The sequence below is a fragment of the Eurosta solidaginis genome, chromosome 3, assembly GCF_040869045.1.
Source record: "Eurosta solidaginis isolate ZX-2024a chromosome 3, ASM4086904v1, whole genome shotgun sequence".
NCBI classification, from domain to species: domain Eukaryota; kingdom Metazoa; phylum Arthropoda; class Insecta; order Diptera; family Tephritidae; genus Eurosta; species Eurosta solidaginis.
The window spans coordinates 194,320,610-194,333,442 of NC_090321.1; the positions used below are offsets into that span (position 1 = coordinate 194,320,610).

At 35.7% G+C, this 12,833-nt stretch overlaps 1 protein-coding gene across 1 annotated transcript; it reads left to right on the plus strand.

The window, feature by feature from the left end:
- The first annotated feature begins 9,517 nt into the window (after nucleotides 1–9,517).
- LOC137246876 (alpha-tubulin N-acetyltransferase 1-like) lies at nucleotides 9,518–11,701 on the plus strand. Its single transcript, XM_067777899.1, has one exon. It carries the CDS (start codon nucleotides 10,330–10,332, stop codon nucleotides 10,975–10,977), a length of 648 nt encoding a protein of 215 aa, XP_067634000.1. The 5' UTR covers nucleotides 9,518–10,329; the 3' UTR covers nucleotides 10,978–11,701.
- Nucleotides 11,702–12,833: the final 1,132 nt, after the last annotated feature.

Consider the following 12,833-nt stretch of genomic DNA (forward strand, 5'->3'; position numbering starts at 1 on the left):
ATAGAACAGCTGATTTCTGTTGATATTTGATAAGAGACTTTTATATTGGTTGCGCAAGATGTGCACGGGTCCGTCTCGTAACACTTATTTCCGAGCGAAATAAAAATCTTGAGACAGGGCACCCACTTTCTGAGCAAAAAAATGGAATAACAGTTGCTATTTTGCGAGTGATTTAAACTCAAGTAAACCGTATAAATCTTACTATTCTTGTTTTTATCCATTTCCACAACAAATTCTGGTGTGTTAAAGTATATTGCGGATGGCAACCCTGTTTGCAGCAATCAATCGACTACGGGCCACACCGGCCGAATCGTGGGGACATTTGCTTAAATATTTGTTGTTTGTTAATGCAGGCAAGCATGCGCATGTAGTAGGGTACGTTTTTTTGTTGGAACAGCATATGCAACGTGCGCCAATATTTAGACACACGCACGCGCACATACAATGGGAGAGTCAAACAATTAGATATACAAACATAAATGTATGTATGTGCGTATGATGCTGGTGAGCAGCAGCCTGCCTTCATCGATCTTTGAATGCGATAGTCATTGCCTCAATTAAGAATGTGTGAAAAAGAGTATAAACGTCCGTAAATATTAAATAATTGCTCTTGTTTTCTGTCCATAGCACATACATATGTAGACATTTTCATACTTAAAATATATTTAAACGCTGTGAATTTGATCGTTTTATAGCTATATATGTATGTATGTAGATAAATATGAATGCATATATGTACATACCTACCAGGTAATGTATATTCAAAGTTCTTAAACTTAATTAAGCTGTCGCATGAAATATTTAAAAATTCGTACTTAAATTTTTATACAGCGTTTACATGTGCGGTTTATTGCAAATGTCGCATCCGAAATAAAAAATTACGTATAAATTGTGCATGTGGTTCTGGACAAGTTTTGAATGCAAGTTTGTATCTTAAGTCTTTTGTAATCAAGTGGATGAATCAGAATTTCGAAAACCCAATTTCAAGATTTGACAATTTAAATATTTTTGTTCATTAAAGGTATTTATAAACAGCTGTTGATTATAAAAACAAATTGCTACTTTTTAATTTTGCGAAAGGAAACATCGATCCCTTCTTAATCGTCGCATGAAATATTTCGTTCTTTTTGTTTCAAAATTAAATAACAATAGATCTGCTCGACAGATTTTTAAATTCAAACATGAAAATCATAGGCATCATAAAAATGTTGGTGGTACGAGAACTTTGCCAAAAATAGTTACTCTTGTTAGATTTTTATTGAAAAGAAAAGCAGAATGCATTAAATTTTATTCTCTAAAATAAGAAAAATGAGTCACCAGGAACTTTATTTGATTACTGTAGACCGAAAATACTTTTAGAAATAAAACAGATTTTTCCAGCTATTTATGGACTCCAGCTTGTGAAAATCTGTCCTAAAAAAATGTTTAAAAGTGCGTTTGAATGAATTTGAAAGTAAATAGTCATGGTTCAACTATATGGTTGGCTCATCTGTACAATAACAAAATATGTCTGTTCTAATTGTCAAAATCTGTGTTTTGGTGTTGGTGAGAATGGTATGGAATGGAAACATAAAACTTATCAGTTATTGTATGTGTTAGAAAAAGTTGCCAATGTGTTGGTTTCATTTTGAGTTTCCCATCTCCTTTTGACAATCCCATCGACCATGCAATGAAATAAATAAAATCAGCTGATGAGATGAGCCAAACCATATAATTGAGCCATGTAAATAATGTTTTTAGGTTCAAGGAGTATTTTTTGGTATGAAATTCAATTGGGTTTTTGTACCGTGACAAGAAGTCTAGAAAAGCAGAAAAGCTCCTGATCGTGTTTCAAAAAGTATAGACCAATTTTCCCTCAAGAATCTTTTGGTGATGGGTAAAATTTGAGAAAGCCACTTATTAAAACCCATGCTGGCGCATCACATTAGCTGTGCTTGATCACTATGAACTGCTCCTACAAGTGATACAAATGCATAATGCAACTTCATTCAGAGCGGGCTGAGCGCTAGCTTAAGGGTTCTCCACATGAGCCACACGGTACTGAATGTAATCCCATTAAGTATTGGACAACCTATTTTTTTACACCACCTAGGGCATGCACCTGAAATGTTCGATATTTTGATAAGGATTTGACATTTAAGACATGCTCTCACTGAGAACAAGGTGTCAGGCTCGAGTTGGGAAATCCTTAACAATTTTTTTAGATTGCCGCTTTCAACATCTAACTTTCCTGATATTTTTCGCTCTCGGAGCTTTTAGCCACGTAGAAGTGGACGCAAGTATTGGCTGTGATGAGATAGTGATCAATCCGTACATAAATAGAAATTCTAGTGGCGCCGCAAATACCATTAATGTATCATGGCGGGGCGCTAGACATTTCCTCTAGAGAGGTTTTTTATTGGCATTCACGTTAAAGCCAAGCCATAACTTCATTGAAAGGTCAGTTAGAAAACGATGGGAGTTCCTTGGTGTTTCCAATGAAATATATATATGGTGCACCGAAACAGCCACAGGCGCGATTTGTTTGACGTTGAAACGTTCAAACAGTAAAGTGTCAATTTAAGAAGAATCAGAGCAGGTACTGTACGAGAAACCATTCAATGGTATTAAATATGTGTCTCTGAAGGAAACGTTTAAATAAATAAATATAACGTGCGATAACCTCTATAGAGATTTCAGGCCGACATCCTCGTCCAATTTGCATCGTGCTCCTTTTTTTAATGTTTGCCTACAAATTAGCGCGACGGGGCCTACATGTTTTACGGCGTCTCTGAATGTCATCGGCAAGATAGATCAGTTTTCAATGAGAAGCTTTTCAAGGCAGAAATATACTCAGAAATACAATAGTCCCGCTTAGAAAATCTGTTTTTATGTTTTTTCTGGGCGGCTTGTAATACGAAAACCCGGGAATGACGGTATTCGTTTCAAGACCCAACATTTATATATGTAAACCAAGCATTGACTTAGGCCCATTGAGCAGAAAGAAATGGTTGGTGAAAAAATATATAGTGACAGGGGTATTACAGCAACGCTGATTTAACAAATCACAGCTTACAAATTTAACCGATGGCAAAAAAAATGTTTCTTATTCGAACTTTATTTTAAACAGCTCTCTCTGGCTTACCCTGGATGCGTTAAGACAAACATGAAATACTTCCAGGCCTATGATCTAACCCGACAGATATCGTTCTGATTTTCTCTATCTACCCACCTGGTTCCCCTCTATCTAGCTACTTTCCTTTCATATTTCCTCTCCCCTCTGTATTTTCTAGTTTTATTGAATCGGGTTATTCAATTTCCTTATCTCTTTCGTTCTTCCGTAAATCTTCGCGCTTTCCCATTTACTCTTTCGGCTCTTGCCCTTATCAAAGTCTTACTCTCACTATTACTCCTAATCTTATCCTTATTCCTAGTCATCCTGCTAACTTCTGTTAACTACTTCGTCTCAAACCATTACTCTTATTTTTACTTTTAATCTTACTCTTACTCTCTATTTTCCTCTGGTTCTCTTTACTTTTGCGACATCCCTCCAACTTCCTCTACATTTGATTCCCATTTCCCTGTTTTCTCTTCTCTTTTATTCAATATATCCGTTTCTGATGTGAAGATAAATCGCACATTACAATTCAAATTCATAGGTGTCGTCAAATGGTTGTTGTTATACAACTAACTTCACATGTCTAGTTTTATTGTGTCATATTACATATAAAAAGACAGCCCACAAAATTTTTGTTCTTGTAGCAACATATGTGTCACATGAGAAAATTTAGAAGAATTTAGGTTTAGGTACATTCGATTATTGAATACAAAAACAAAAACATGATGTTTGGGAGTGTACCAAGCCTGTTGTAGCAATAAAGGAGTATTACACATAAACGCACTTACAAGATATAGACCATTGTGAATTCATACAAGTGGCGAATGTATCATAAAAACGTTCACAATAGTAAACAGTCTCGATCACCTGTTTAATCGCTGTTCGATTACTTAAATCATTTGCTCAATAGTATTTTTCAAACATTTTTGTAAACGGCTGGTGCATTGCATTATTTACATATTTTGAAATGTTCGCTTAACTGGCTGCTCATATTTAATCTATTAACTACATTTTAGAAATGAATAATAATATGTAGTCTGATTTTCAGTAGACATATTTAAAAGAAAAGCTGATTTGAAACACAAAAGGGCAATTCTTGGCACTTCAATTTAATAACCGCGAGAAAAAAATAAACCTTTCTTCCATTCTCTGGCCATTCGTGACAGCCGTTCTCCCTGTCAGCTATTATTTGACAGGTAGGTATGGCAATGGAGGAATAGAAAGATTTTTCACTTGTGCTCTCTTTTGTGGTCGGCCATGATTTTTTTGAAGTTTTTGCACATCATAATATTTAAAAATAAGTCTCAGAACAAAAGGAAATCCAAAAACAAACAAAGTAAAGTATTACGATATTTTTTTTAATATTTTTAAATTAATTTTGCATTAACAAAATGATTATTAAGTGCAGAACTGCTCAAACCCCTATACAATTTTAGCATTTTTGTTTTTGTTTTGCCATGAGGAATAGGCACAGATACAAATTCACACTTTTTATATAAAAAAAAAAATGCCATAGCACTCCGCCCTCACATATAAATTCGATTTATATTAAAGTGCCTGAATTTCCTATAAAAGTGCACAGAAAAAGCACTTCCATATGAAGTCAAGGTACTTCGGTATGATATGCAAATTTGCACTAACAAATTGACACCAAAAAAGTTTTCAGCAATATTGTAGCACTGAGAAAAATTTTAATTCAAAATTTATTCATTAAGGGGACCATCAAAATTCTTTAATTATTTAAAAGGATTTTTTCAATTTATAAAATTTTCAGTGTACATATAATTTTGTATAATATATATATTATGTATTTGTGATTTGCACTTCAATATAAAAAATTTTTAGCAGCCCTGATTAAAGTTGTTTAAAAAAAAGTACGAAATTTGACATAAGACGCTGCACGCGTATTTATAAAACAATCAAGCAGCGCTGTAGGCAAAACTGCTGCACATGTGAATGAGCTATACAACTGTATACTCAACCAAATTCAGCAAACTTGAAATTTTCGTCAAACTATCTCGAATTTTCGCTGCTAACGCTGGTTATAAACAATTTGCTTAGGCGGTTCGATGGAGGACCAGTCCAATTTACGGCATATGTAGATGACGTTTCTGTCATCATAAGCGGCAGATGCCTAACAACAATCAGCTCTCTGGTGGATCAGGCACTTCGGGATGTACATGCATGGGCATCTGGAGTCGGGTTAAAACCCCGATCTAGCATTATTTACTATGTATTTACTAAGTATAAGGTCCCTAATTGGACTTAGCCTAAGCTTGGAGGGGTATCCCTGCTAGAAAAATATAGCACAAAGTATCTAGGAGTTATACTAGATAGTAACTTGTCGTGGAACTCCATGTGGTAGAGAGAGCGAAGAAAACCTCCGCGACACTCTATGCATGCAAGAGGATGCTAGGATGCACGTGGAGCCTATCACCCAAACTCTCTCATTAGGTATTTACGGCAATTGGCAAACCCATACTTTACACTATGGTTCTTGTTTGGTGGACAAAAAAGTACGTATACCAAAACACTTGACAGGGTATGCAGATTATCAATGATTAGCATAACGGGAGCCATAACAACTACCCCGACAGCAGCATCGCATGCCAATCTACACATCCCGCCTGCAGACCTAACGGCCAAAAAGGGGCAGCTTGAGTGCAGGCCTTAAGGCCACAGCATTATAGCGCCATTTAATATCGGGAAAACGGAATATATGGTCTCGTGCCTGAGCTTAGAAAGAGATATTTGGGCTGGAGGGTTGGTGCCGGGGGTGCAGAAATGGCTGAACATGCTATGCACGTGTATGTTTTCAAATTAATGGAAGGGGTTGCTGGGTCTGCCGTTTACTGTGTCGACCCAGAAATAAGAAGATCCTACAGGCTGCTAGATTACTGCAGCGTTTTTCAATCGGAATTATGGCAGTGAAGAAAGCAGCAGACATTCTGGAGGAAGTTTGCTTAAGCTGCAGTCGCGTTAATTTATATATTGATAGTAAGGCTACGAGTAAAGCAATAATCTCACACATACTTCATCAAGAAGTGTTCTGGTATGCAAAGAAGCATTGCAAAAACATCGATCAGGCCGGACAATATAACTTTACTGGGTTTCCGGTCATAAAAGGATAGAAGTTAACGAAAAGGCCGATGAGTTGGCAATGGAGGGTGCAACACTCACTGAGTCGACGATAGACGTCCCAATCCGTTTGGGAGAAATCAAAAGGAGACAGGAGTTGCAAATGATCAATCAAGCAAGAAAGGCGTGGACACAAGCGCCAGCTGCAAAATTTCTAAGATCATGTACAAAGCCTTCGATAAAAGACTAACAAAGTGGCTCAAATCTGTGAAGAGAGAAGACTTAAGACTCACGATGGCATACTGACTGGACACTGCCTTTTGGCGTCACATGCTTACGAGTATAAGTTAGGCCTCGTAAGTAACAGCAAGTGTAGCAAGTGTGAGCAGCAAGAAGAAACGGTTGAGTACGTTCTGTGTTCGTGTCCTGCGCTGTCAGGTCAAGGCTCCAGTTTTAGTTGCGGCCGAGTTGCCAGATCTCGAGGCAGCAATTAAGATGGCTCCTAAAAAACTGCTAGTATTTGCCAAGAGGACGAAATTATTCTATAACATATGCCTTGGCAATCAGGTGCCTTCTTTCGTTTGGTCGTCAAACAAATTCTGGTAACATTATAGGCACATTCAGTTTATGTGAGGTCTTTATTGACCGGCCAGTTGAACCTAACCTAACCATATCGAAATTTTCTAAAAACATTTTTGAGATTGGTTTGCATAGCTGTATTTATAAAATTCATGGGCTTTTCTATAAAATATGGAAATTTAAAAACAAAAAGAGTTTAATAAAATCAAGTAAAGGTGTCTAGGTTCGGGTGTAACCGAACATTATATACTCAGCGTGAACTTTAATTGCACATGTCATTTCAGATAAACTACTTTCCTACATAACACGTGGCACTGCCCGTTTAAAAAAAAATGTCTCCCCATTTCCCCCTACAATAAAACTTGATAAGTGAAATATTATTGATTCAAAACTATTTTTTGCTACGTTATAGCTTATTATTCTAGTCTACGACCCTTTTAAAATTGTGTTATATCTAAGTTGCCGTGGTCTTTAACCGATCCCGTCCATTTTTACTAGGAATATTTTCTGCTTTAGAGCAAATTTTTGTAACACATTTTTTTACGATCCGTTAATTTTTCTCCGAGTTATGGCTCCCGAAACATAGAAAAGTGCTTAGTCATAAAAGGGGCGGTGCCACGCCTTTTTTTTAAATTTAAAGTTTTTCCTATTTGTTGTTATAAATACACTTGGGAAATGAAATACCATTGAAATACCATTAATATAAAGCTGTTTTTTGCAAAGATATAGCTTATTTTATTCGTCCACCACCCTTTTAAAAATCTTTTATATAAAAGTGGGCGTGGTCCATAACCGATTTCGTTAATTTTTCTTCGAAGCATTCCTTATAGTAAAGGCAACCTCTTTGCCGAATTTTGTTTCGATTGGTTTAACGATTTTTGATTTATGATTAATAATATTTGTAAAATTGATTTTATCACAAGTGGGCGGTGCCACGCCCATTTAAAAAAAATTTGAAAATTTTTATAAAGAGTCTCGATATCAGTCCACACGTCAAATTTCAACAATCTAGGTGTATTATTTACTAAATAATCAGGTTTTTGTGTTTTCCAAAATGTTATATATATACAAAGTGGGAGTAGTTATCATCCGATTTCGTTCATTTTCAATACCAATCTATTCTGGGTCACCTTATGACGCAAAATAGAAAATTAGAAAAATTTTGGACAATGGGCGTGGCACCGCCCACTTTTAAAAGAAGATAATTTAAAAGTTTTGCAAGCTGTAATTTGGCAGTCGTTGAAGATATCATGATGAAATTTGGTAGACACGTTACTCCTATTACTATATGTGTGCGAAATAAAAATTAGCCACATCGGATGACGAACACGCCCACTTTTAAAAAAAAAATTTTTTAAAGTAAAATTTTAACAAAAAATTGAATATCTTTACTGTATATAAGTAAATTATGTCAACATTCGACTCCAGTAATGATATGGTGCAACAAAATACAAAAATAAAAGAAAATTTCAAAACGGGCGTAACTTCGCCCTTTTTCATTTAATTCGTCTAGAATACTTTTAATGCCATAAGTCGAACAAAAATTTACCAATCCTTGTGAAATTTGGTAGGGACATAGATTCTATGACAATAACAGTTTTCTGTGAAAATGGGCGAAATCGGTTGAAGCCACGCCCAGTTTTTATACACAGTCGACCGTCTGTCCTTCCGCTCGGCCGTTAACACGATAACTTGAGCCAAAATAGATATATCTTAACTAAACTTAGTTCACGTACTTATCTGAAGTCACTTTATCTTGGTATAAAATATGGCCGAAATCCGACTTTGACCACGCCCACTTTTCCGATATCGAAAATTACGAAAAATGAAAAAAAATGCCATAATTCTATACCAAATATAAAAAAAGAGATGAAACATGGTAATTGGATTGGTTTTTTGACGCAAAATATAACTTTAGAAAAAACTTTGTAAAATGGGTGTGACACCTACAATATTAGGTAGATGCAAATGAAAAAGTTCTGCAGGGCGAAATCAAAAGCCCTTGGAATCTTGGCACGAATACTTTTCGTGGTATTTCATATATAAATAAATTAGCCATACCGACAGATGATGTTCTGGGTCACCCTGGTCCACATATTGGTCGATATCTCGAAAACACTTTCACAATTATAACTACCACCACTCCCTTTTAAAACCCCCATTAATACCTTTAATTTGATACCCATATCGTACAAGCACATTATAGAGTCACCCCTGGTCCACCTTTATGGCGATATCTCGAAAAGGCGGCCACCTATAGAACTATGGCCTACTTCCTCTTAAAATACTCTTTAATACCTTCCATTTGATACACATGTCATACAAACATATTCCTGGATTACCCTAGGTTCATTTTCCTACATGGTGATTTTCCCTTATTTTGTCTCCATAGCTCTCAGCTGAATATGTAATGTTCGGTTACACCCGAACTTAGCCTTTCTTACTTGTTTTTCTTTACTGATGATTTTGATATATGGAAGTCTATATCTATCTCGATTCCTTTATACCTGTACAACCAACCGTTATGCAATCAAAATTAATATACTCTGTGTGCAAAGCACGCTGAGTATATAAATTGATACAAATTATCACTGCTGTTTTCATGTTCGCTGCTGTACAGCACTTTTGTCTTATTTTCAACGCATGCGCGTAGCACATTTTTCGTGGGCGAGCATAAGCAATAAGGCAGACAGGGATTTGTTTTATTTTGCTTGTGAACGACACTCAGTATTTGTTAGCCATTAGAGGCTACTACACAAGAAGTTTACATTAAAGTTGCTAGATAAATAAATAATGAAATTTCTAAAAACAGCTGCTAAACAAATTCATTTTCAATGTGAAATATGCTTTGTTTTTAAAGAGAGATACAAGTGAAAATAATCAATAGTTAATAATGTATATCTGTTAGATATCTACATACTTATCTATGCAACCCTACACTAAATACTGCTTTCTACAGGAAAAACGCAAATGACATATGTCATGGTCAAGGACAAAACAAAATGTCAAATTAGGCAATTCAATACTTGTTGTGCTTTTTGCTGTTGTTATAGCAATGTAATCATACAAAATATAAATTAAAACAAAAATAAAAATTAAAACACGTTTTTTTGATATTTCTGTGTTACCACTTAAAGCATTAAGTGCCCCCTACGCATATTTTGGCTGTTATTTTAAAGCATTTATGTACTTTGTGTCACTTGTGAAAAATAAACCAATAACATTTTTTACATTTTTCATAAAAATAAAAGGCGTAGAGAATAATGAATTATTTTAGCTAAAAAAATCGAAAATTAAAATTTAAAATATGTGTTTTTAAATATTTTGTACGTTTAAATTGAAGTAAAAGAATTTGCAAATAATTTCTAACAAATGAGCTGCATAATTCGAAGACAGCAAAAGAGATACACAGCTCAACAACCACAATCAATAACAACAACTAACAGCAGTTAGTGAAAATCAATTTGCCAAAAAAGGTTTAAATAGTACGAGTTGCATAAGAAAAATTCTTGTGTACGTCTTGTGATTGTTTTTTTGCTGTTCAACAAATAAATTGTGTTAAATTTTCCGCAAAAATGGCCACTTTTCAATATGACCTACGACAGCTCTTTCCACAACCCATTATAAAGATCACATCCACGCTGCTACCGCACAAATTTCGTGGTGATCATCGGCAAGCTGCCGATATTGCTGCTAAAATATCGAAAATTATAGATCGTATGGGTGAACTCTCGGCGATAGCACAGAAATTGAATAAACCCGTTACAACGGCGCAAAAGCTGCGTATGTCCGATAATCATGTGGTCTATTTAATGGCCGATTTGGCAAAAGATGGTGATGGACGTCGTGGTGAGGTTACTGGCTTACTCAAGATTGGTTTTAAAGATTTGTATCTCTTCGATGAACTCGGTCAGGCGCGTAAAGTGGATAAAACGCCCTGTATACTAGATTTTTATATACATGATTCTAGACAGCGCACAGGTTTGGGTAAAGTGCTGTTTCAGACCATGCTGAGCGAAGAGAAATGGGTGCCTGTTAAGTGCTCGGTAGATCGACCATCAGAGAAGCTGCTGAGTTTCTTGAAGAAGCATTATGGTTTGGAACGTTGTATACCGCAAGCTAATCATTTTGTGCTCTACGATGGTTTTTTTGAACATGAGAAAGGCAACGAAAAGGCGAGTGAATTGGCGCGTTCACGTAGAATGTTGTTGGCGAATAGATAATTTTGAAAACTGTATGAATGTATGAAGGTGGGTATGGAAGAAAAGGAGAAATCGACGATCAAGAGAAAGCTGAAATTGCCGAACGATAACATGCAATTTTCGCTTATGAAATTTTTTATTTTAATATTGATATAATAAGTAATAATAAACTTTAGAAATAGCGAAATTGTACAAAATTTATTTAGTATTCAGTTAATGCTTTTTAAAAATAGATGTCCGAAAACTACTACTGTAACCAAATAAAAGTAATGTGTAGCTTTTTTTACTGAGATATACAGAAAGGCGGCCGCCGTGGTGTGATGGTAGCGTGCTCCACCTACCACACCGTATGCCCTGGGTTCACATCCCGGGCAAAGCAACATCAAAAAAATTGTAGAAATAAGGTTTTTCAATTAGAAGAAAATTTTTCTAAGCGGGGTCGCCCCTCGGCAGTGTTTGGAAAGTGCTCCGAGTGTATTTCTGCCATGAAAAGCTCTCAGTGAAAACTCACCTGCCTTTCAGATGCCGTTCGGAGTAGATCTCTTCGGAGGGTATCGCGCTTTACATATATTTTTTATTTTTTATACAGCAAGGTTCAACAATTTAATTTTTTATGATTATGAAGGTTTCACACCTACCCCATTTATAATTCATAAATGTTACTCATTGAGAGAAGCCATTGCTTCCAACATATTGTAATAATAATCATGGCTTCCAATATAAAAACTTTTCACACTAACCGAAATCTTTGTTTCTTTAAAAAGAACTTTTTTCATTAGGAAAAGTATTAAAGAAGCATTTTTTCACATGCTGGGTGCCTATGAGGTTGGGGGACTTGCGCAAGGAGTACCAACAGAAGTTCTAACGAGCTCATCTTGGTGCTTGGGATAAGCTTGACGCAGCGAAGACCCTGAACTTCCGGATCAGAAATAAAATAAGTTTGAGGAAATTACGGAATACAATCACCTCGGAATGCAATCCATGCATTCCCATTCCTGGGCTAACGCTTTTGAAATGCAGCCTTTATTCCTTTTTTTGGAATAATAAAATTTTTTTTTGTCATAATTCCTTTTTGCTGGTACGGACTTATTATTCCTTTTTGCATTCCTCACGCGAAATAAGAACATTCCCGCAAGTGAATAATAATACCAATTTTTGTTGTCTGAATAATGATATTTAAAAGCAAAGGGAGGGCAATGGATTGCGGAATGCAGTCCAAATAATGCAGTACAAGGAATAAAAAAGAGTGGAACAAAAAGAGGAATAATGACTAAAACTTTTTTTTATTATTTTTTATTATTCCGCACTAACAAAAAAGTATTGCAATCATCTGGGGCTGCAATGAAAGGAATAATTATTCCAAACAGAATGCATTTCTTAAAGCTCTGCTATCAGATCTGTGAGGAAGAAGACTTTATTGAAGGTGATTAAGTTATTCTACATATTTTTCAACTGTATTTCAGAAAAGGGCAAATGTATTTGGTAAACGGCCTACTGTATTTGAGAAATGGTCAAACGATTTAAGAAAAGGTCAAATTTATTTGAGAAACGGGCAAATTTATCTGACAAACAGGGAGATGTACTTGAAAAATTGGCAAATGCATTTGAAAAATGCGCAAATTCAATTCAAGAAACGGGGAAAATTTATTAATGGCAAAGGTTTTTGAGAAATCTACATTGCTCATACAAAATGCTCGCAATGAGTTTTGAATCGGTGTCGCCCTGGTTCATGTCTAAAGTGTTGGCAGCATCCAGGCGCGTAACAAGGCTTTATCTAAATGGAAAGCAAACCCTTACCAGTCTAACTGGAATTTGTTCAAAGCCGCCAGGAACAGAGCAACTTCCGTTTATCAGATGTGAAAAGCGTAATTTTTATG